The 23,291-nt window shown below is 58.9% G+C and overlaps 1 protein-coding gene across 1 annotated transcript in view; it reads right to left on the reverse strand.

Annotated features, from left to right (window-relative positions):
• Positions 1–23,291, reverse strand: part of NFATC1 (nuclear factor of activated T cells 1) — a 49,882-nt gene that overhangs the window by 20,132 nt on the left and 6,459 nt on the right. The window contains exons 3-4 of the mRNA XM_081800985.1: positions 11,271–11,650; positions 10,964–11,159 (exon numbers count right to left, since the gene is read on the reverse strand). Of these exons, the coding sequence (XP_081657111.1) occupies positions 10,964–11,159; positions 11,271–11,650 (576 nt within the window). The remainder of the gene's footprint in view (positions 1–10,963; positions 11,160–11,270; positions 11,651–23,291) is intronic.

Genomic DNA, 23,291 nt, shown 5'->3' on the forward strand with positions numbered 1-23,291 from the left:
GGATCATGACCTGAGCCGAAGGCAGTCGCTTAACCAACTGAGCCACCCAGGCGCCCTCTCCTTCATTTTTAAAGCTAGTTTTGCTAGATATGGGATTCTTGATCAAGAGTCTTTTTCTTTGTGGCCTCTGTGATTGCTCATGAGAAGTCAGCTGTTAATCTTATTGAGGATTCCACGTAACTGATGACTTGTTTTTTTTCTTGTTGCTTTCAGGATTGTCTCTTTTTCTTTGACTTTCAACAGTATGGCTATGATGTATTTAGGTGTGAATCTCTGGATTTATTCTACTTGGAATTTGATTTTTTTTTGGATGTATACAATGTTTTTCACCAAATTTGGGAAGATTTTAGCCATTATTTCTTCAGATATGTTTCCTACCCCTTTTTCTCTCTCCTCTCTTTCTGCATTCCCAATATGCCTCTGTTTGTATGTTTTATGGTGTTCCACATGTTCATTTTTCTTTATTCTTTTCCCTTTCTGTTCCTCAGACTGGATAATCTATAGACATTTCATCAAGTTTGTTGATTCTTTTTCTCTGCCAACTCCAATCTGCTGTTCAGCCCCTATAATGAATTCTTCATTTCAGTTACTACACTTTGCAAGGCTAGAATGTCTATTTAGCCCTTTTAAAAACTTTTAATCTCATTATTGATATTCTCTCTTTGGTGACACATTGCTGTCCTACTTTCCTTTAATTCTTTAAACATACTTTCTTTCGGTTCTTTGAACTTATCCACAGCAGCTGATTTTTTTTTTTTTAAGATTTTATTTATTTATTTATTTGACAGAGAGAGAGAAACAGCATGAGAGGGGATAGGGTCAGAGGGAGAAGCAGGCTTTCCGCCGAGCCGGGAGCCCGACGTGGGGCCCGATCCCAGGACCCCGGGATCACGACTGAGCCGAAGGCAGATGCTTAACGACTGAGCCACCCAGGCGCCCCTACAGCAGCTGATTAAAAGCCATTGCTGCTAAGTCCAACACCTGAGCCCTCTCGGGGACAGTCTCTGCCTATGGGTTGTTTCTTTCCCTTCTGTAATGGGACATGTTTTCATGCTTCTTTGCCAATTTCATAATTTTTTAGTTGAAAACTAGACATTGTAGATAATATATTGTAGCAACTTTGGAATTAGACTCCTCCCCCCAGTAGGGTTTGCTGTTACTGCTGGGCTCTTTTTTTTTTTCTTCCCTTGATGCTGGATACTTGATTAGTGACTTTTCTGGACTAATTCTGTGGGTGGGGGTGGGGTCCTGTGTTCTCTGCAGTGTGTGGCCACTAAGTGCTCTATTCCTCTTCTAAAAATCCTTGTTTTTATTTTTAAGTCTGTCTTCCCAAGGGTCATCCTCAGGTTAGCAAGGTTAACGGTCAATCAGTTATCAGTCAGGACGTTTCTTTAAATGCCTTCAGTCTCCACCTTCTGTCAATGAGATCGAATTGCAGGCAATCCACAAGTCAGCCTTAAGCTTCCACTTTTGCTTTTTGTACAGGTCTCAAGGCCAGCCAGAAGTGAAGGACCCAGTCCTTTCTTTTCCCAGGTCTTTCCTGAGCATGTGCATGTCCATATGCAGTCTCCCAATCCCCAGGAACATGCTAGGTTTTTTTCAAACTCCCTGCAGGCATTGAGTGTAGCTAGTCTTCTGTTTGCCCCAGTTGAGATCACAGCCTTGGCAGCTCCCACAAGCAAGAGTCCAGCCATCTGTTATTTTTGGTCATGGTCTGGGAAGACGACTTTTCCAGGGAGCTTCACCATCAGTCAGAATAATGTTTGCACTTTGGGGAAGGGGTTTTTAACAGAGCCCCAAAGAGGCCAGTCTCCTTCACTGTCAGTGAAGCTGCTGGATTTCCACAGCTATGCTCCAAGGAGCTGGGGGAGGGGCATGGGAGTAGAGCCCACTTAAACCACCGCAGGTCCTGCTCTTCTTAGCAGGGTCCAATTTTTCTTGAATAAATGCTTTTCAGTTTGTTCTGCTTCTTTGGTGAAGAATTTCCAGATTGTGAAATGATTGATTTGATAGTTTTCTCAGTATTTTTGTTGCTTTTTTTGGGAGTGCTGACTCACTGAGGCCCTCCCTCCGACACTTTGGAAGTCCTGCCTCTCTTCCTGTCCTTCTTGAGCTATCAAAAAGTGCCTCGGATAATGACCAAGAATTCTCTGACCAAGAAGAAAATACATGACAGTCCTCTTTGGCTTGCAAGGCCAACTCACACTTGAAAGCCAGACTTTGAAGCAGGAATCTTTGTGCATCACATCTCTAGTAGAGAAAAAGTACTCAATAATAGAGCCAAACCTTGGTAGAGTAGAGAAACTGTTTAAATCAGAGCTGGCAGATCCCTGTGGTGCTCCTGGCTGGTCACTTGTCCTGTGCGATTGTGAGCAGGCCAACTAATATGTGTCTGTAAGCCCCGACTCCTCTGTCCATGGGGTTAACGTTGGAAGTTCTGGCCATGGGACTGTTCTAAGGTTGAAAATGTAAATTAAGAGGATATATGTAAAAAGTCACTTTGAAAAGTACCAAAGGCCATACATCCAGTCCTGTTACTGGGATTTGGGTTTTCTGTTTGTTGACAATGATGTGACATGCTAGATTGGGGAGGACTTTCTCAGCTCTGGTGGTAAGATAATTACTATGATTCCAAGGCTCCATGTTCTTCTCTGCCTGGACTTGATAGACATCTGTGAGCCAATGATTCAGTGTTCCTTAGGGATCCATATGTAAGAATACACTTTTGTATCAGGAAGCTCACTTGAGAGTGTCCGTGCCTAGCTGGCTCTCTGCCTGGCACCCCAGGGGCAGGAGAGCCAAGTGCCTGGCTTGAGCTACAGGGCCTGGGCTGCTCTTGCAAAACACAGTTGTCCAACAGATGTAGACAGAGCCCTCCACTGCCCTGGTCACCACTCTCCCCAAAGAGACGCCTAGCTCTGATGGTCTATCAGCAGCTGTGCTTCCTGAATGTGGCCATTATGCTTTTAAATGCCTTGCTTTATGGCTTCATGCTCTGATGACGCAGCACAGTGGTGTGCTACCTGCTGGCTCACAGATCTGAAGGCATCTGTAAAGAGTGCCCATTCTCAAGTAAGCAAGCTCCACAAGCATCAGAGAAAGGAAAGGCACAGAGCTCAGGCCAGCATCGCACAACTTCCTCAAGTGAAGAGAGAGTCATTTAAAGAACATTTGGGGGCGGCAGCAGGTCCCGACGCGGGGCAGCCAGCGATGAAGCCGGTGGTTCCAACTTGGAAATAAGAAGAAAGCCTAGTTCATTGCAAACAAGTGAGTTTGACTCATCAGACGAAGAGCCTATTGAAGATGAACAGACTCCAATTCAGATATCATGGCTACCCCAGTCACGAGTGAATTGTTCTCAGTTTCTGGGTTTATGTGCTCTTCCAGGTTGTAAATTTAAAAATGTTAGAAGAAATATCCAAAAAGATACAGAAGAACTAAAGAGCTATGGTATACAAGCCATATTTGTTTTCTGCACCAGAGGGGAACTGTCAAAACACAGAGTCCCAAACCTTTTGGACCTCTATCATCAGTATGCAATCATCACTCATCATCATCCAATCCCAGACGGAGGGACTCCTGACATAGCCAGCAGCTGCGAAATAATGGAGGAGCTTGTAATCTGCCTTAAAAATAACCGAAAAACCTTAATACAGTACGTTTTTCTTTTCTCCATAAATGACATGAGAAATGCTCCAATCAAAAAAAATAAAAAATTGGGGCGCCTGGGTGGCTCAGTCGTCGGGCGTCTGCCTTCGGCTCAGGTCATGATCCCGGAGTCCTGGGATCGAGCCCCGCATCGGGCTCCCTGCTCGGCGGGAAGCCTTCTTCTCCCTCTCCCACTCCCCCTGCTTGTGTTCCCTCTCTCGCTGTGTCTCTCTCTGTCAAATGAATAAATGGGATCTTTAAAAAAAAATAAAAAAAATAAAAAATAAAAGATAAATAAAAAAATAAGTAAATAAAGAACGCTTGGGAAGGTGCTCACCTCTTTGCAGAAAAACCAGCATACCAGTCACGAAACGCTCACACACGGACACTCCAGACTACTCGGAGCTTGCCCGTGACAAAGGACAAAAACACTGCAAGCACGCCCCACGGGGCACACAGACACGGTCACATGTGGGCGTCGGCTCTCGGGCCCTCTGTGCTCTTGCTGTTACGAACGGTTTTCAGGACTAAAGAGACCTAAGGGTGCTGGGTGTTCAAGCTCCATGAAAGTTTCAGGCTCCTCCCTTTGTTTTCCTTCAACGACACTACTTCTTTCTCTCCAATTAATAATAAAAGCGAAACAAGCTAATGCCTATGATGGGGGGGCGGTGGGCAGAAGGTTAATATTAGCTAAAAGCAATACGACTGATTCCCCTCCAAGGACAAAGAAAATAATCAGGCCGTATGATTAGAAAAACAGTGTAATTCAAAGCATTTCATGCTTGAAGTTAACATCCACACCAGGCAAAAATGGAGAAGAGCGCCCGGAACCTCTCAGACACTGAAGTTCCACCACCCGTGGGAGGAAGGGCCCCTCCTCCTCCTCCTGCCCATCGGAAGGACAGCAGAGGCCCGCCAGGTTGCGGGGACGGGCTCTGGGAGCAGCACCGGCGTGTCTGCACCCCATCTATAGAGAGCTCTACTCAGCAGGCCTCTCGGAATCGCTGCTGCCTTTCTCCTTCCTCCACAATGGGCCAGTTCAGCAGCAACAGGTTTGCAGAGGGAAGCACGCGCCTCCCAAGACCGCAGACCCAGGGCTTGGTCCCTGCCTACCCCGCAGCTAACAGACACTCGTCACACCGACCAACCTCTGCTAGTTCCGGGTCACACTAAGGTTTAGGTGGACGAAGACTAAAACATCTGAGCCAACGTCTGCAAATCTGTGTGCCCCCTACGGGGCACACCGTCCCTGGAAGCTCGGTTCCGTGTGTCTGCAGAGACTGCCGTCTCCGCGAGGTGCACACACACGTCTGGAAAAGCCCGTGGGGCCCCTCGAGGTGCCCAGTTACCTAGCAAGTGAGCGGTCAGAGGCTCTGCTCCGTGGGCAGCAGCTTCAGGCCCTTCTGCAGGGTCTCCAGAGAGCCCGCTCACAGAGCCTGCAGCCCACCATGCCGACAGCAGCCCGTCTCCGGGTGGCGTGGGGTGTGATTTTTATGCCTGGAGACTCCCCAGCGGACGTGGAAGTGCATTAAGGACTGACCCTGATGAATTATTCGCATGGCTGAATTCATCTATCTGTCACGCAGTAGCCGCCGTCCACAATATTAACGACTCTGCATGTTTGATCACCGTGATACAGACTCTTTCCATCATCATTAGGAACGGGGAAGGCCCCAGCCTTGGGCGCCAAGCCAGGTCAGTAAAACTTTCCATGAGGAAAGATTTTGTTCTCTCCCAGAGCAGCCTGGGCTCGGGGACGAGGGGGAGCAGAGCGGGGGGCTCACGGCCGGGACTTGGGCAGACACGATCCTGGCCGCCTGGTCCACCTGCTTGTTGTTTTAATGACATGGAGACTTCTGGAAACCCGAGCGCTCCTGGCGGGGGCTGAAAGGGCTGATTGTGGCGGAGGCTGCAGGGCGGTCGGGGAGACAGCGGCGGCTGAAGTGCAGACACACCAACGCCTGGCCAGCAAGCGCGTCACTTGCAAAGCTCGAAGGAGGTGCTCTGTTCCAGCCAACAGTTGCTCCGCCTGTGTGGGTCCCCCTCACGTGAAGTCTGGGACCAAGCCTGTGCGCTTCAGGCGTGTTTGGAGTACCTTTCCAGCAAATGCTGTACACAAGACCATGCCCCGTGACGTGTGCATGCACCTGTGAACTGCCCACATGCACACGTCCGTGAATGAAAGGACAGCCTATCACCGCAAGAGCTGCAGTCACGTAGTTCGGTTCCGTACACGGCCACTCACAGAAGTCGCACCACAGGAATCGCTCACTGGAGCTTTTACGGCCTCGTTTGAAAATCTACATTTAAAGTAACAGGAGGCCCATAAAACGACTCTTAAAAACGTACGCTTGTGGTTCTGCCACGATTGAGAAGTCTAAATTGAGAGTTTAAGTCTTGTGAGTGTTGTTGGACCAAAGAATAAATTGTAACTGGTTTATTTATGGGCCAAATACTTTTGAAACAAAACTGGAGAACAGACACAACTGAAAAAGAGAGAAATCCTAAAAACAAAGCGGGGGTTCATTTTCAGGCAAGTTGTCTTATGCTTATGTTCTTCCTTAGGAGAAAGAGAAGCCTGGAAAGTGGACCCTTCCGCATTGGTGGGGTCCCTCGGCAGAGGCGGCGGCACCCCAGGGGCCGCTCCCGCGTGAACCAGGCTGGTCACAACTGCTCACGTGCCCCAAGTGCCCCAGCTCTCTGCCACGGCACAGAACACCCTGTCCTCGCCTTTTTCATTCTGTGTTCCTGGGAAACAAAAAACCCAAATACTACTCCAGTGTGGAACCCCAAACCGCCGCCAGGACTTCTGAACGGTGGTTTGGGTGGAGCCGGCGAGCAAATGCCCGACAGAAATGCGTAAAGGTCAGAGTGTCACACTCTGGCTGTGGCTTCCGTCCTGCGCATGGACGGACTCCAGAAACGTCGCTGCTTTGGAGGGCAAGGCCAGGTGGAGCGCCTGCCACCTGACTGTTCACCACGGGGGCTGGCCCTCGCCGGCCGGGCCCTGAGTCTCTCCCTGTGGCTGCTGGAGAGCCGTGTGTGAATCCCGCGTGCAGCCCCAGCCCCTGGGAACCCGCAGAGCCCGCGTGCCTCTGGGAGAAGGACGCGGCTTCTCCAGCAGGCCGTCACGGGGCCCGAGGTCCTGCTGTCCCATCGCTGGTGTTCCCAGGAAGTGGGCCCTGCCCCCGACCTGAAGCCGCCCCGGCCTCCGCCCTCTGCTCGCCGAGCGGCGTGCGGAAGGAAGGCTTTCACGTCGAGGCCACTTCAAATCCACGGCGTCTCATTTTCTAACTTAGTTTTTTGCTACTGTTTCCATTTCTGCAAATTCAGACCTGAGCCACAGAGGTAAGACCCGGGCCCTGTGCCACCTGCCGTCACCGCAGCCTGCCGCCGAATCCGCGACACTGCCTCACACACCAGAAACGTCCCTCGGAGCAGCTCACTGACCACATGTCAGCAGGGTGGGCGAGGAGGATGAAAGAGGCTGAGACGTCCAACAGCAGAAGGAGCTATGACTTCAGCAGGGGCAGCATGCCCACTCCAGAGAGGCTCCTGTGGGCTGAGCCGGCGGGGGGCGGGGGGCGGGGGGCGGGGGCTCAGATACCTGACGCACAGGCCCTCCGCCCCGCCCCCGCCCCAGGTCCGCCCTGGTGGAGGCGGCCCCCTCCCCCACCCAGGCGGTTTGCAGGTATTCTCCAGAAACTTCCTCTGCCCAGAACGAGCATGGGCTTTGACGCTGCCTGGTTTGGCAAGTTCTTCGAAAACCCCGATCATGCGGACCATTACAACAGGGGGTTGGCAAAGGATCAGATCACTGGTGCCAAGTCAAGTCCCGCAGGCTTTCCAAGAGCATCCCAAGGTAAGGCCCACACCACCCGTGACACCTGCGAATCCCTCCCATCAGCCCCGTCAAAAGGGCGCCAGTTTGAACCCACCCCCAAAACTCCCTCGGAATTCGGGTGGGGAGGCTGGGAGCTCAGGGTCAGGCCTTTATCCTGCATTAAACAGTCTCCCAAGGACTAACTTGGCGCAGACCACGTCCGCATCACCGCTCTCGTCAGAGGGTGCGTCCTAGGTCCCAGGGCGCCAAGGTCAGCTGATAGAGTCACCCAGCCTCTCACGAGGACACGGCGCTTTGTCTTTGTTCCCACAGCAAGAAACAGCCAGACCCGGCCTGCGTCCTAACTGCCTGTGGACTAGAGGCTCCAGCCACTCGGACAGAGCAATGAGCGCTCTGTCCACTTTCCTGACGGTGGACAGACGCCCAGCACAGACCACGTGTGTGTTCTGGCTGCGGGGAGAAGGCCCAGCGCCCCCCCGCTTTCCGTGATCACCTTCCGGGCGCGGCCATGCAGCCTCTGGGCCTGGGGGCCATACTGCAGGGAAGCCTGAGCCAGCAGGAGGCTGGGTGCTCCCCACTGGCCTCCCTCAGCCTCAGGAAAGGCCGCTTCCGGGGCTGCTGGCCATCCCCACCCACACCAGCTCTGGAGCACACACGGGGGGGACGTGTTATGGCCACTTCCGTAAGGGGTCCACGGCTAGCAGCTCGAGGCTTCCGCTGGGACCCGCTGAGCAGCACCGGACTGGCATGGGTGTGTGTGCGGGGCGACGTATGCACGCTCACATAAACACATCATCCCCTTCCGACTGAGGCTTCTCCTGCACTTGCCTTAACCACGATCCGTGTTCGGACCAAAAAATAAAAATAACAAACAACAATAAGCATCTCTCGTAAATGCTCTCATGAGCTAACACTGAAAACCTCTGTTCACACCTGGTCTGGGATTACACACCTGCGTCGGGTATTTGAGCCCCCGCCCCCCGCCCCCCGCCTGGGATCACGCCTTCTTGGAAACAGGGCCCATAATTCCAGCCCCAAATCGAGGTGGAGAGAACCTCTTTGCACGCAGGCTCCCTGGGCCTCAGAACCTATGCCCGGGGGGCCCCAGGACCACAAGCATGGCCGGAAACGCCGGCGGCCCCGCAGCGGCTGCCAGCTCAGGGGGCGCTGAGGCTCGGGGCAGGAGGTGAGGAGACACTAGTGGTCTGGAAACAAGACCGTGCTCCCGGGGAGACCGAGGCGGAACGTCGGGGGGCGCGGAGGAGGGCGGAGCTGGTGGAAAGTGAGCTCACGACGTGGGTGGAGGCGTGGGACCCTCCAGTCAGGGTGCAGCATACAGCGAACGCGGGTGTTCCCCACCTCGGTGGCAGGAGCATCAGGGTGGGTGTCGGCAGGTGCCCGGCCGGGAGTCAGAGCCGGGAGCCAGCGGGGAGGTGGTGCTCCTTGCAGAGAGCAGCCCGGAGCCCTGCTCCTCGAGCCAGCACGGGATGCTACACCGCGAGGCTGACGGCCGCACCCCTGCAGGCGAGAGGCCATGCTGCGGGCTCTGCGGCCAGGGCCCCACTGGACCGAAGGGGCCCAGAGACTCGCGGGGGCCCTGGCACCTTCTCGAGGGCAGATCCAGCAGCTGTGGACTCACCCGGGGCCGGACACCCCATCACACGCACCGCGTGCGCCTCTCCCACCCTCGCAAGGCTGCCTCTTACCACAACACACTTGGGGCAGCAAGACAGACCAGAAGGCCTGCCGGGCCGGTCACCCGGGCTCGCCTGAAAGCGCTGCAGGCTTGGCCGGGACCAGGAGAGGAGCGGCGCACATGCTCCTCGGGCCCGCCCAGCCGCTCGCGGGGCCGCCCCACAACTCCCGGGACAAAGCTGAGCTCGCGGAGGGGCCGGGCAGGGAGCACGGCCGCTGTGGGCCTGACCTCAGGGGACGGAATCCAAAACAGAAGCTGAAGCTGCTGAGGTCAGCTGTGGACCCCGAGTGTGGTCCAGGAAGCCGCTGAGTTCTGGGGTGTCCCTGAAGGCCTGTCGGGGGTGGGAGGGAACCCACAACACAGGTTCCAAGCACGTTTCCAGGCTCAAGGGTTGACCATCCATGGAACAAAAACATCCGAGAGCTTGCAGCCCCCAGTTAGGGACAGAGAAGCCCGGGACCGGCCCCGTTTTCACCCCCATGGATGGGAGTGTGAGAAACCCCGAGCACGGGAGCCCTTGTCCAGCCTGGGTCACTGAGCCGAGGGCGATCGCTAGCGGCCAGACGCTGCGGCTGGGAAGGCTTCCATGTCTCCTGGCCACCCTGACCCGCAGCTTGCGGGGACGGGCCCGTACGTGCCGCCCCCTTCTGAAACAGCCGCTTCAGGAGCGAACGCTCTTCCGAAAACACTCCTCACAACACCAGGGCCCCAGGGAAGCCCGCAGAACTCAAACAGCGGAAATACGACGTTTACGGAGACAGCTGTAATAGGAGAAACGAGCCTTCAACGCTAAAGGAGGCTGCAAGGCCCCGACCCCAGAGGGTGTTTCAGGGAGGCTGGGGGCCATGTGTCCAGCACTGTCCTGGGCTCTCACCCCCACCTGAGTCCAGCAGCAGGGGAGATGGGCATCCGGCCCTGGAAAAGCTCACCCCGGAGAGACGGGTAGCGCCAACGACGGGGGCCCCGGCACCTTGCACACGATCCACGTGGGCCCCACGAAGGCGCGGACTGGACTGACCGTCCTGGGCAGCTCAGGGGGCCTCTGGTCACAGCGCTGATCCGCGAGTACTCAGGTGACCAACGTGCGAGAGGGCCGCCCGCCTCCACGCAGCTCAGGCGGCACCTCGTCCCACAGGCGGGCACAACTCTGTGGGGTCAGTGTGCCAAGAACAACGGGCTGTCATCAGCTGACGTTTTATGGACTCGGACGCCTACACCACGCGGCCTGCCTGCAGGTGTGTGGAGAGCACTCCTGCCAGACCATCCTGACCGTGCGTGTTCGGCTGCGTTTCTGCACCGAGCGTGCCCGTGCGCTCTGGGGGTGAGGTCCCACACGGCGGGATTTAAGTCCCAGTTCGGGGCCGTCCTGTGGCTTACTCTCCTTCCCCGGGGCGCCTGACGGGCGTCACAGCGTCGCATGGAGGGAAACGTTAACCACCTTCAGTTAAGCCACTATTTACAAATCATTCACTCAACCGGCGAAGCTCTTACGACGCTCGGAAACAAGCAAGCCGGACACGGAGCCACGTGCCAGGACGGCCTCCTCTAAGAGACCCTGTTGGCTCGTGTGGGGCGATGCTCCTTGCAGCGTTGGTCCCGCGGGTCTGCAGCCCCAGGCTCCGCGGGACCTCCGGCCGAGGCGACGGGGCAGAGCCACACTGCCAAGAGCTGCCGGGCGCGCCCCTCCGCCAGGTGGCTAATGCGCACACCCCTCCTCGCCACGCTCGCAGACACGGTGCCAGGCTGCGTGTGCACCTAAGGCCACAGGCACTTACCGTCGTCCAGGTACAGCTGGTCCAGCTCCTGAGGCTCTCGCTTGACCGTTACGGGAATGGGGGCCAGACTATGATTACTGTCCTCATGCACCTCGGGCAGCAGCAGAGGCCGGGGGGCTGCGGACTCGCTCCTCGGAGCCTTCGGCAGTCGGTGCTGCTGGCGGCCCATCTCGGATGGGTGGGTGGGGCTGCAGGACTGCAAACAGGTCGGCTCTTGGGTACCGGACGGTGGTGAGGAGGAGGGGCTGCTGGGACAGAGAGCTGGCTGGTGGCCCGGGGGACAGCTGCGGCTCAGCTGTGGACTCACCTGTGGTCGCAGCAGGGCGGGAGGCGGCTGCTGGGGGGGGCCGGGGTGCACGCCCACGGGTCTCGGCGTCTCCGGAACGGCGAGGACCCCTCCGGCCGGCCGCTGAAGTCCGAGGTGACCGTGGCCCGGGCTGGCCACGCCCTTGCTGCAGGTGGCGGAGAGGTCGTGGAGCTTCGGGCTGGTGCTGGGGGGCGGTGACACCATAGTGCTCCTCTGTGGACAGGGTGGGAAGCCAGCCACCAGGCAGGAGCCCGGCTCAGGCGGCATCACCAGCTGCTGGCTGTAGCACGGCTTGGGGAGCGGGCTCGGGCCCTGGCTCATTGGTCCACAGGTCAGGGCGGGCTCGTAATCGTCGGTGGGCTCTGTTTTTATGGCAGGAGCTGCAAGAAGCAAAGAAGCTGAATAAACACAGGCTGCAGATGGGCGTGATGGACGGGGCGGGCTGTGGCCAGGGCACCCTCGGAAAACAAACAGCGTCCTGAGTCCCCGTGTGTCTCCGCCTGGTTCTCCCACCCAATTAAGAGGAGGGCGTGAGTCACCGTCTCCAGGAAGCTGCAGCTGGTTCTAATACTGAGAACACTGTTTTCCTTGGAATCCCCCCCAGCACTAATGTGCTATAAAAATCCATTTGCAAACTGCAGTAGAAGCTTTGGACCCAAGGGCCCATGGATTTGTAGTAATCAAAGCAAAAATTTTAACTTGGATGTACGACCGCGTTTCTCCTGCTACTGACGCCCTATCTGATAAACGTCTGCACATTCGGGGATCTCGAGCACGCACCAAGATGGCGCAGAGATGTCCATAAAACCCGGGAGAAACAGTACTCGGCGATCGCGGTGGGGGGAAAACACGCCCATCTGGGCTCCCCGTTGCGTCTGCTCCTCACAGAGGAGCTGCTTATGACAGGCCGCCCCAGCTGCGCAGCCCCGGGCCTCCTCCCGTCCGCCCTCCCCGGGAAGCGGGGCTACAAGGCAGATGGCAGTAGAGGGCCCGTCCGACCCTCCACCAGCGGCCCCGCTTCGAAGGGAACATCGGTCGGACTACTGGCGGGCGTGCGGGGGGGTTTTCGCAGGACCCGCGGTCTCCCCGGGCGTCTCCTGCCCTCGCGCATCTCGGGGCCCCGTCTGCTCGCCTGTGGACGGAAGTCCGCTCCGAGTCACTGTTCCCAGCACACGGGGACGCCACACAGGGCACCGCGCTGAAGGTCTCGTGGTAACGGCTTGTCTCGAGAACCCCCCACCCTGCTGCTTCCTGTGGCGCGGACGGGTGAGTGGCGGCCTGGGGACCTCCTACGTGGGGCCCCAGGCTTCACCTTAAATAAAGCAAAGCCCGTCTACGCCATGACCTCTGCCGGCAGCCGCGAACAAGGACCAGGGGCGCTTCCTACACAGGAGGTCTGCGCGGAGCCAGCGTTCCCTCACGTCCAGCTCGAGGGCGGCGCCCGGGCTCGGTGACCAGCAGGCCCCTGGGTGTCTAAGTCCCCCAGAATCACCAAGTCCTAGCACCCAGCTCCTGGGGCTCTCCACAGGATCGTTCTCCTTTGCTCTGCCTTTGTGGGGGCAGGTGAGCCCCATGGGGAGCAGCAGAGCTGGTCTTCACACCAGGCACCTCGGGCGTGGGCTGGTCTGCATCCGCCGCGTGGCCCCCACAGGGTCCGCTCATTGCCAGGAGGGGCCCGGGCACCCACACCACTCTCGTGCTCCTTCGCTGGGAAAGGGGTTTCTCTCTCTTTCCCGGGACTGGGGGGTCAGGGCTCTGGTTGAGGGCGAGTCCCAGCAGAGGGCTGTCCAGAGAGAAATCCCGTTGGCTGCAGAAGGGACCTGAGAAGAGCTCGCTGTTCCCTGGGTGGCGTTTTATCACCATGCGTCCATCATGCATGCTCTGCATCAGCTGACTCGGGTCTCGGGGAAGAGCCGGGGCCACCGAGGACCCATGTGCGTGTCCAAAACAGCTAGTCTTGCTCCTTACGGAGGCCGCAGCGACCCCAGGCCCCAGCGGAGGGCATGCACCTGGCTCGGGGCAGCAGGGCACCGGGGACTACGGAGACTCCCAGGCTGCGCCCCACCTGGGGGGCAGTGTGTCCCTGGGCTCCGACGTCCGTGTGCAGAAACACTGTGGCCGCGTCAGGTGGCCCCCAGAAAGCCCCCGTGCTCCCAGGGGCTTTCTTCCAACTTCCAATCCACCCAGCAGTGACCAACGCGGACCCTAGAGCTGCCACGGCCCGCACGTTTCTGCTGTGAAGCCCCCATCCCAGGCCGTGGCCTCCAGCTGGGCTGCCCTCCTCGGCGAGGCTCTGCCAGGTGGGCCCCGTGCTCTGTATCCACAGGCAGGTGGAGTGCAGAGCTGGACATCCCCACGTTGAGCTGAGCGCAGAGCTGGGACCTGCTCATCCTACACGAGAGACGCAGCCGTGCAGCAGCTGGAGGTGTCCCCCCACCCCGGGGTGACCGTCCCTGCCTGTTGCCAGCATGTTGAAAATCCAGAAACAGCAGAGGGGACGAAGTCAGCCCCTAAGAGGCAGACGGGCCTGCACCTTCTGACGGGGCCCCAAGGACCCCCGGCCCCCACACATCCCCCATTCACGAGACGCTAGGGCGAAGTGCGGGCAAATGGAATGGTGAAGGTTAACTTCTAAATTAGTTTGGTAATTTTCAGTTTGTGATTTTAGGGATATATATACGTCTGGCAGATTAAACTGAAACCCTTCTGGGATTCCGTCTTCGCTGCACTGGATTTCCAGCCAGGCACGGGGGCCAACTCGTCTCTCTCCTAAGGTGTCCCCTGAGCTCTTTAAAAACTCCTAAAAAAAAAAAAAATGGGCGCCTGGGTGGCTCAGTCGTTGAGCGTCTGCCTTCGGCTCAGGTCATGATCCCAGGGTCCTGGGATCGAGCCCCGCATCGGGCTCCCTGCTCCGCGGGAGGCCTGCTTCTCCCTCTCCCACTCCCCCTGCTTGTGTTCCCTCTCTCGCTGTGTCTCTCTCTATCAAATAAATAAATAAAATCTTAAAAAAACAACCAAACAAACTCCTACACGTCCACGCGCACGCACGGCCGGGAAACGCCCGCACGGGGGATTTACCTGGCACGCAGCGACGGTGCGCCCAGCGAGCGGCCAGAACCAGCGGTCCCGGGCGGCGGGTCAGAGGCTGCCCGCCCTCGCTGGGCAGGAGTGAGCAGGCGTAGGCCCCCTCGTGACGCCCTGCGGCCTCTGTTGTTTACGACGTGTTTAAAGCTGCCCAGTGGCACCAGCATGAACTCCCACGTCACGGGGCTCCCTGGGACCCTTTCTGGGAAAGTCCCCACAGCACAATCTCGCAGAGCCCCTGTGTGGGCCCACACCCGCCACCGAGGGGAGGACACAGGACACGCGTCCCCTTCCGACGGCTGGTGTGGGGGCACGGTGCCCAGTCGTGGCAGAGCCGACGCCGTGAGGCTGGACCCCAGCCCGCCCAGACCCCGGGTGCCGCCGAGCTGGGCCTTCTCGGAGCAGATGTCCCCACGAGGTGGGCCTGACCTCTGCCTGCAACCCTGGGACAGTCGCCCTCGGGGAATAAACGCAGGGGCCCTTAACTGACGTAGTGACCACTCTGCAGCTCGGGGGCCCCCCAGGGCGGCAGGTCGTGAGGCACAGAGAAGACAGGCCCCGGTGACTCAGGGCCAGGTGCTGGGGTCACAGGACGAGCCAGCTGACTGCAGGCAAAGGGCAACACACACAGGAGCGCCAGGGCCTGGGACACGGGCTAGCCTGGAAAACAGCGTCTGCTGCCCCCGTGGCCCCCACAGAAGCTCAAAGGCACGAACACGCGGCGTTTAAATTGGATTTCTCGTGTGGACTTCAAAGGGAACGAGCAACGTCTGTGTAAATCAGAACCAGCGAGAACATGCCTGTTTCTTATTAGCGAGGGAAGAAGGAGGCCGCGTCCTGCGCGGGACTCGGGCGGTGCGGCGGGCCTCGTCCACGGCCCAGAGCAGCTTCCTTCCAGACCTGGGGCTTGGTGTGACGCAATGTCTGGTTCCCTCCCGGCCATCCACCGCGCCGGTCTGGGCGGGAGGGATGGTGACAGGAGCCCACGCCCCTGCGCCAGCCGCGAGTTTATAATCCAGATTTATTACAGCACGCAAACGTGTGAAAGATTAACGCTAATCTTGAAGGCGACTGCCGCGTACAAAGCCTGTTCTCATGGAAAAGGTGGGGTGCCCTCCGTGCCGAGCTGGTGTTCGCCCTGAAGGGCTCGCGCTTGGCACAGCGGCTGTGTTCTGTGGAGACAGCATGTGTGGAGGAGGCCGGGGAGGTGTCCCCTCAGCTCCCAAAGCTACGCGTCCCGTCCTCAGTCAAAGGGCGGCTGACCCAGGGAAGGGCCTGGTCCCTCAGCAGGGACCCCAGGCCCCCGGAGCCGAGCCGCCTGCAGACGAAGCGGCAGCAGAAGCCTGTCCCCGAGGATCCCCACGCCACCCACAGCCCTGACAATGGCCGTCTGTGGGCCAGAGAGCATTCCAGAACACCCTGGCCTGGCTCGAAGAAACCCCACATCTGGCGCATGGGCTCCATCCCCCACGGCAGTGGCTTCCCATTCCCGTGAGCAAAGCAGAGCCCCTCTTGGGAGCCCCAGCCGAGGTCGGGGGGCTCACGGCAGGGCCGGCTGCCTTTCTGAATCACACTGACTTGGGTTCAGGGGCCTCGCGGTTCACAGATTTGGGCTGTGCGGCTGCGTCGAGGTGATCAAGAAGTGTGTGCTTTGCTCTGCAGGGCTCCGGGCCCGGGGTGGACACCCCACCCCACCCCATTTGCACGTCCCTTGCAACTGAGTGAGTGCAGCACACACACCCGGCCGGGCTCAGTCTCCCCAGGATGGCCCGGCCTTCGGGTTAGCAGCTGCCTCTCACACAGGGATGCCATGCAGGTGGTGAATGGCACCACTGGCTATTTTCACAGGGGAGTGGGACGGAGCCAGCCAGAGGCCCTGGGCTGATGGCGACGCAGCCCCAGGCCTGTAGTGGGACCCAGGAGCAGGGCCTTGACCCCAGGACCCTGCCTGGATGCAGACAGCCGTGGTGGCCAGGACCAACTCCCACAGGTGGCCCAGAATGAGGTGACGGGATTCCTGCCTGGGGGTGCTCACACCGTCCCAAGACCTGTGGGCTGCTACAGATGCATGTGACCGCCATCCCCACGCACACAGGTGGACACCGCCCCCTCTTACGTGCATCTATCCCTCCTGTGTCTTCCCCGTGTCCTGCCCGTTGTCAGACACATCCTGTCCTTTGCTGAAGGGCCAAGTCGAGCAATTCAATTTCGACATGCTGTTTGGGCCAACCCTCCAGCCCAGCGGTGGCCCAAGGCCTGAGGTGAGTGAAGACAAGCGTTCTTCCATTTCTAACGGAGACGTCTGGGGACTGGGCCCCACTGAGCACCAGCACCACACACATCCCACTGTTTTCTCCAGAAAACCACGACGGCACTCAACAAACACGGAATGCCAGACCGTTGTGCGAGTGCTGGACTTCAACACGTCCGCGATCTTGTGGCCCCAGCGCCCGACATGGAGCCCAGATCCTGATTAACACAGGAGTACGCGACTGTAAAGAATTCTCCAGTTCCAAAGCTGAGTGAACAAAAAGCACACATTTCCATCTGTGTCTTTTCTTTCAAACGTGCTGTGTCCGGCACACACAGACAGACCCCAGCCATAGCTGGGGATGAGACGTCCGTACCTCGGGCAGAGTCACCACTCTGTCGCTCTGAGCTTTCTGCCCGGAGGCCCGACTCCTGCAGAGACCCGCGGACTGCAGGGCCCTGAGGCCGTGGAACCCCCATGGGCCTGTGTCCCTGGCCCCAAAACAGACTCCCATCTACCCAGCAGATGGCGAGGGATACATACGAGCAGTCCACGTGCCCCCATGTCCAAACCACCGTCTCCAGCCCTCAGGGGGAGAAGTAGGGGGCCAGGAGTCAGGGTCCCGCTCCTTGGTCTTGGACAAGCCAGGGACACTGCTACTGACCAGATCGTGTCCCTCAAATCCAGAGGCTGAAGGCCTAACTGCACTGTGGCTTTATTTGGAGACAAGGCTTTGGGGGTAATTATAGCTAAATGAGGTCCTGGGGGGGGTAGGGGCCCTGATCCTACAGGGATGTGGTTTTGGGAAGAGGAAGAGAGAGATCTCTGTCCACCGCGTGAGGATCGGTGGGAAGGTGGCACCACCCTCTGGAAGCCGCCCTTCCCAAATCCAAGCCACTGGCCCTGAGCTCGGGGACGTCCGGCCTCCAGATCCGAGCACGGCTCGGATCCTGACACGCTTCTTCTGCAAGAGCTCCAGGTCCGCTGATCGGAACGCATGCCGAGGTGCCCGGGATGCGGCCGGAGCTGCCCCCGCCACTCCCATCTCCCCGTACACACACACTAGCCCTCCCCAGGTACCCTGCTCAGTCCTGGACAAAAGGCGTTTTGTTCTAAACCCCCGAGAACAAAGCTCAGATTGTTTTCTGTTTGTTGCATGACATTAAAGCCCCGGTTTTACCACCAATATAAACACCCACAATGATAACTTCAGGGCATGCCTTTTTAAATAACGAGAAAGGAAAAGTAGTAACTGGAACCACCCCAACTACAAGCCCCGAGGGGCGAGGCCGCATCGTCTCTCCACATCCAGAGCGCAGAGTGAATTCCAGGGCTGGTCTGGGGCGCAGGCACCAGGAGGCAAGTGAATGCACACGGAGGGCATTTCAACTCGGGATCCTGTCTCTCTTCCTTTGGGGACCTGCCCCCTGTCTTTACCACACAGCTTAACCAGCATCCACGCCGAACACGCCAGGTTTCCAGCAAGGCCCGATCTCCTGGGGTCAGGGGTCGTAGTGGCGTGGCCATCCCCACTCTGTGTCCTGGCTCCACGTCCTCAAGTGACAGAGGGTTGGCAGGTGTCAGGGACAGGGTCAGCTCCCCATCTGGGCGCCAGCCCCCATCTCCTCCGGGATCCTATACAAGAGGAGCTAGGACCCACGGAGACTGACTGCACACCACAGGCAGAATGGGCCACACGTGCCAGGAGATGCATCGAGCATTTTCATCCGATAATCGCCAAAACTGCCTTTGAAGGGGACGAGATTCATGGTCCTGGTGCGTTGGCTCCAAGCAGCCGCTCTGAGGGTGGGGATTCTGGGCAGAGCCCCGGGGACCGCGCCTCCCTGATAGCTGGTGGGCTCCCGGGGGACGGGATGCCCACCTGCGTGATACAGTTGTCAAGTCTTCGCCACGCACGTCCCTGTGTTTGGTGGCCCATGGCCCCCCTACCCCCTCAGCCCTCCTCAGACTGCACAGATGCCCCCAGCATCCCCCCAGACAGGCTCCTGGTGGAGTGAGCCTCTCCACCGTTTCCCCAGCAGGCCGGACTCCTGCTCTTTCACATGGGCTCAGACCCAGGCTCCCCGTTCCGCAATCTGCTCTGCTGTAAGTTCAAAATCCTCTCCCCGTGGTCAGGACGCCACGGTCTGCGTGTGCTGGTGGCCAGGGCGTCGGACTGCGGGGCACCAGGCAGCCTGGGAGGGAAAAGCGCCTCCACGTCTCCTTCCCAGGAGCCCAGCTTCTGAGCCCTGGGGGCCTCTCACCCCCGGGGCCCACAGCCTACAGCGGGGTCGGCACCATGCAGACCAGCGGTAGAAGCCTCGTCCAGAAGGTGATGCAAGAAATGGTCTCCATCCAGCGTCACAGCATCTCGCCCACGCAGGAGGAAGCCGGCCGCCTTCCCGAGCCCGGGGATGGTTCCTGAACCCCTCGCAGGCTCCTCCTGCGGCTGGTGGGGACACACAGCCCCCCTCACCTCTACACGTCAGGTTGAAGATGGGAAAGGGAAATTAAGGCACGGGTCCCCATTTTCTGGCTAAAATAGCAAGACAGTCAGACTTACTAAACAAAGTGTACGTGGGTCGTGTGAGGCTCTAAGGAGGAGGAACGTCAGAGCGTCTCACCGGACAGCGCTCACCGCCGGCCGTGGACCCTGCTCCCACCGCCGACACACTCACTTGTGGTACGCTTATCCCACAGCTGAGCCCACTCGAGGAGAATGTTCCAGAATGTCCATGACCACTGACCACAGCAGGCCTGCAGGCGGGCGTCCCGAGGTCATGGGAGGCCCTGTAGGCCCGCAGGCAGCTTCCGCGTGGGCCAGGGCCATGTTCTCCTTGCCCAGTACCCCTGCCTGCCTCCCGCCTGACTCTGTTTTGTCTTTAGAAGGGAGTCCGGGGTGGGCGGAAGTCCCCAGGATGGACACCCCCTGGGCCACCTGGGCCGACTCGACCCCTCCACACCCATGGTCAGAAATGCGACATAACCTGCTTTATTCGAAACCTGCAGGTCTTCTGGGACAGGTGAAGCTCCAGCGCCCCGCACAGGAGTCTCGGGGGCGGTCTCAGCCTGGGGGCCCCGCTGTGGACCCCATGTGGCTCCCCGGATGGCACCTCCACAGCTCCTGTCAGGTGGGGTGAGAACACTCACCGGGCAGGGCCTTGATGCATCGAGGACCACGAGCTTACATGCCTCGCGGCCCTCTTCAGGAGAAATACAGGGCGCACCATGGAACACGGTGCCCTAGAAACCATGGCCTTGCTCATCCACAGGAGCGGGCGCCCGGGTGAGGCCTGGCCCGGGGGAGCCTGTCCAAGGGTGCCCTCCCACCCAGCTCGGGCAGGTGTGCCGTGTGGATCCCCGAGGCACAAGGCTCCCCAAAGCCTCTCCCGACAGCCTCACTATTCAGCATCTGTACTGATTTTGTGGAGGTCATCACTTTGGGATGAAACTTTAATGCAAAGGTCTCGGAAAAGCGAGGAGGCCTGAAGCTCAAGAGAACAGGCAGACCCAGAGCTCGCTGTGAAGATGAGGCCCCTGGAACGATGGGCAGGATTCCACCCGCACACCCAGCCGCCCCTTGAGAGCTGGATGCGCGCACAGAGCTGGAGCGAGGACTGGCCTGGCCGTTGGCCCGCAGGCTGCTCCGGGCCGGCTCTTCCTGCCGGCAGCCTCGGCTCTGGGGTCTGCTGCTCGGGGAACCCAGTGCTGGCAGCCAGGCCCGACACCTCGATGCTGGGGATACTCTTGTTTCTGGACTAAATGGCGCAAACAGAAAACAGAGAATCTACCCATCTTTCCACCTCTTGAGGTCTGTGTGTCTTCTGTCAGCTCCCTGTCTCACGAGGGCCACGCATGTAAGTGCATGTTTATGCGGCGGTGAGCAGGGACGCACGGAGCTCCACTCCTCCAGCTCACTCACGCTGGGCCCACAGAGCCCGTCCCCACCAGGCGTGGCCCCACCATGGAGCACCTGCCCTCCCTCCCGGCGGGTGGAGGTGGTTCCTTCCCATAGTCCGAGAGGGTTTGTGAGAGGGAGCTGCCCCACACTGAGGACTGTGTGTCCTGTCCATGAAGGTCGGGCAGGCCCCCGACAAAGCTATGTCCCCAGAGCCATGCCCAACTGATCCTGGGGATGCCCCAGGACCCTCACCTGCTCAGCTGTCAGCAGACAGGCCCTTCTGGGAAGCCAAGGGAGAACAGACATAAAGACGTACTCTCCAAGACTCGGTCATGTGTCATGATTTATTTTCTCATTTTGAGACAGACTTTGCAACCTAACTGTGAGGCTCTACTTGGAATATCGGGTTCCTTCCCGTCTGAGCTCCTGCCCCCTGCCTGCTGGTCCCAGGCGCTGGGCGGCCATCGGGAATGTGAGCCCACGGAGCCACAGCTGACCGACACTCTGCTCCCTGAGCCCGGAAGCCGCCGCCCAGAGCTCTGGTTCTGCTCCACCCTCACTCAAGCCGCGGAGCTGGGGCGGATGGTGTGGGTAGAGGGCGAGGTGGGCATCATCCCGGGCAGCTGAGGTCAGTTTGCCTGCTGTGACCAGAAGTGGGGAAGGCGACTAGAGGGTGACACCGGGGTGGCCCCCACATGCCCCCAAGCAACAAACACTTTGATCCTCTCACTTCCAACGCCTACACTCCCAGGGGCCGCGTGGGGGCAGCGATGGTCCCTGCCTTTCTGTGTGAGGGTGGCCTCCCGGGGCATTGCCTCATGGGGTCATACCTCTGAGGACCACAGTGTGTCTCCCACCATGAGGAGAGGTGGTCCCCATCGTCATCTGCACCCACAGCTAATTTTGATGGAAAACCTAAAAGGGCACTTGACTTTACGTATTTGTACATGGGAATGAATTTTACGGGTAGGGTTTAAGTGGATTTACTTCCAAGGCCTTGCACATATCAACGGCACGTTTAATAACCTTGAAAAGAACCTGTTGTTGGAAAACGCAGGATGAACCCCTGAGCCAGACGCAAGCGCACCTGCGAAGGGACCCACCACCCAGGTGAGCACAGCAGCACCTCACAAACAAGGCCTCCGAGAAGAAGGAGCAGACCACAAACAGCTCAGAACCCGCCTGATGCTTTCTAACCAACCATCCCTGCCAAGCTATCGTCCACACGGCACGTGTCCTTTGACTCCGAGCTGACAATCCGGTGTCCGGGTGGGAGGCTCAGCCTGGCGCAGTATGTGGGGGACTCTCTAAGCAGTGTGCCAAGACGCGGATGCGCAGGCGCTAAGCACGCAGGTCTCTGTACCTGCTCACGCCTGGGTGGGCCTGCTGAGTGCGCGGTGAGGACAAACACCAAACTGAAAACCAGACACACGAGTTCTAATTTTTTCATTCGTTCTCTTGTTTATTTTTAAAACCACATAAGGGTTGTCTTTGCGATTCAGCCACGATGTCAGATGCCGGCCGAGGTCCCTGCTCTCGGGAGCTTACAGTCTAGTGGTGCGTGGGTGTGGTTCCAACCCCCTCACCCGCCCCGGCAGGCCAGACCCGAGACCAGCCACCTCAGGAAGCCAGGGCAGGGCCGGGGCGCTCCCAGGGGCCGGTGGTGGGGATGCCTCAGGCGCTCAGGGGTGGGAGCAAATCTCAAGGACAGAAGTGTGGATGACGCTGACACCTGATGGAGGCAGACGGACTGGCCAGTGCTCGATGGACAGACTATGTCTAGGGAGGAGCATCACCTACAGACAGGGGATCCACGTGGGGTATGGTTTAGAGCATGGGTGTGAGGAGCAGGACAGAGAACAGTGTGGGGGCGGGGTCCCGGGGCAGAGAGAGAAGGTGGTGACAGGGTTCCGGGGCAGATGGAGAAAGTGGTGACGGGGTCCTGGGGCAGACGGAGAAGGTGGGGATGGGGTCCCGAGGCAGACGGAGAACGTGGTGACAGGGTCCCGGGGCAGACGGAGAAGGTGGTGACGGGGTCCCGGGACAGATGGAGAATGTGGGGACAGGGTCCTGGGGCAGACAGAGGTGGCGGTGACGGGGTCCTGGGACAGATGGAGAACGTGGGGATGGGGTCCTGGGGCAGACGGAGAATGTGGTGACAGGGTCCCGGGGCAGATGGAGAACATGGGGATGGGGTCCTGGGGCAGACGGAGAACGTGATGATGGGGTTCCGGGGCAGATGGAGAACGGGGGGATGGGGTCCCAGGGCAGATGGAGAACATGCGGACGGGGTCCCGGGGCAGACGGAGAAGGTGGTGACGGGGTCCCGGGGCAGACAGAGAAGGTGGTGACGGGGTCCCGGGGCAGACAGAGAAGGTGGTGACGGGGTCCCGGGACAGATGGAGAATGTGGAGACAGGGTCCTGGGGCAGACAGAGGTGGTGGTGACGGGGTCCTGGGACAGATGGAGAACGTGGAGACGGGGTCCTGGGACAGATGGAGAACGTGGGGACGGGGTCCCGGGGCAGACGGAGAACGTGGTGACGGGGTCCCGGGGCAGATGGAGAGGGTGGTGACGGGGTCCCAGGGCAGACGGAGAACGTGGTGACAGGGTCCCGGGACAGATGGAGAACGTGGGGATGGGGTCCCGGGGCAGACGGAGAACGTGGTGACGGGGTCCCCGGGCAGATGGAGAACATGGGGACGGGGTCCCAGGGCAGATGGAGAACATGCGGACGGGGTCCCGGGGCAGACGGAGAAGGTGGTGATGGGGTCCCGGGGCAGAC

The sequence above is a fragment of the Leptonychotes weddellii genome, chromosome 13 (genome assembly GCF_054177405.1).
Source record: "Leptonychotes weddellii isolate Sample4059 chromosome 13, ASM5417740v2, whole genome shotgun sequence".
Lineage (NCBI taxonomy): Eukaryota > Metazoa > Chordata > Mammalia > Carnivora > Phocidae > Leptonychotes > Leptonychotes weddellii.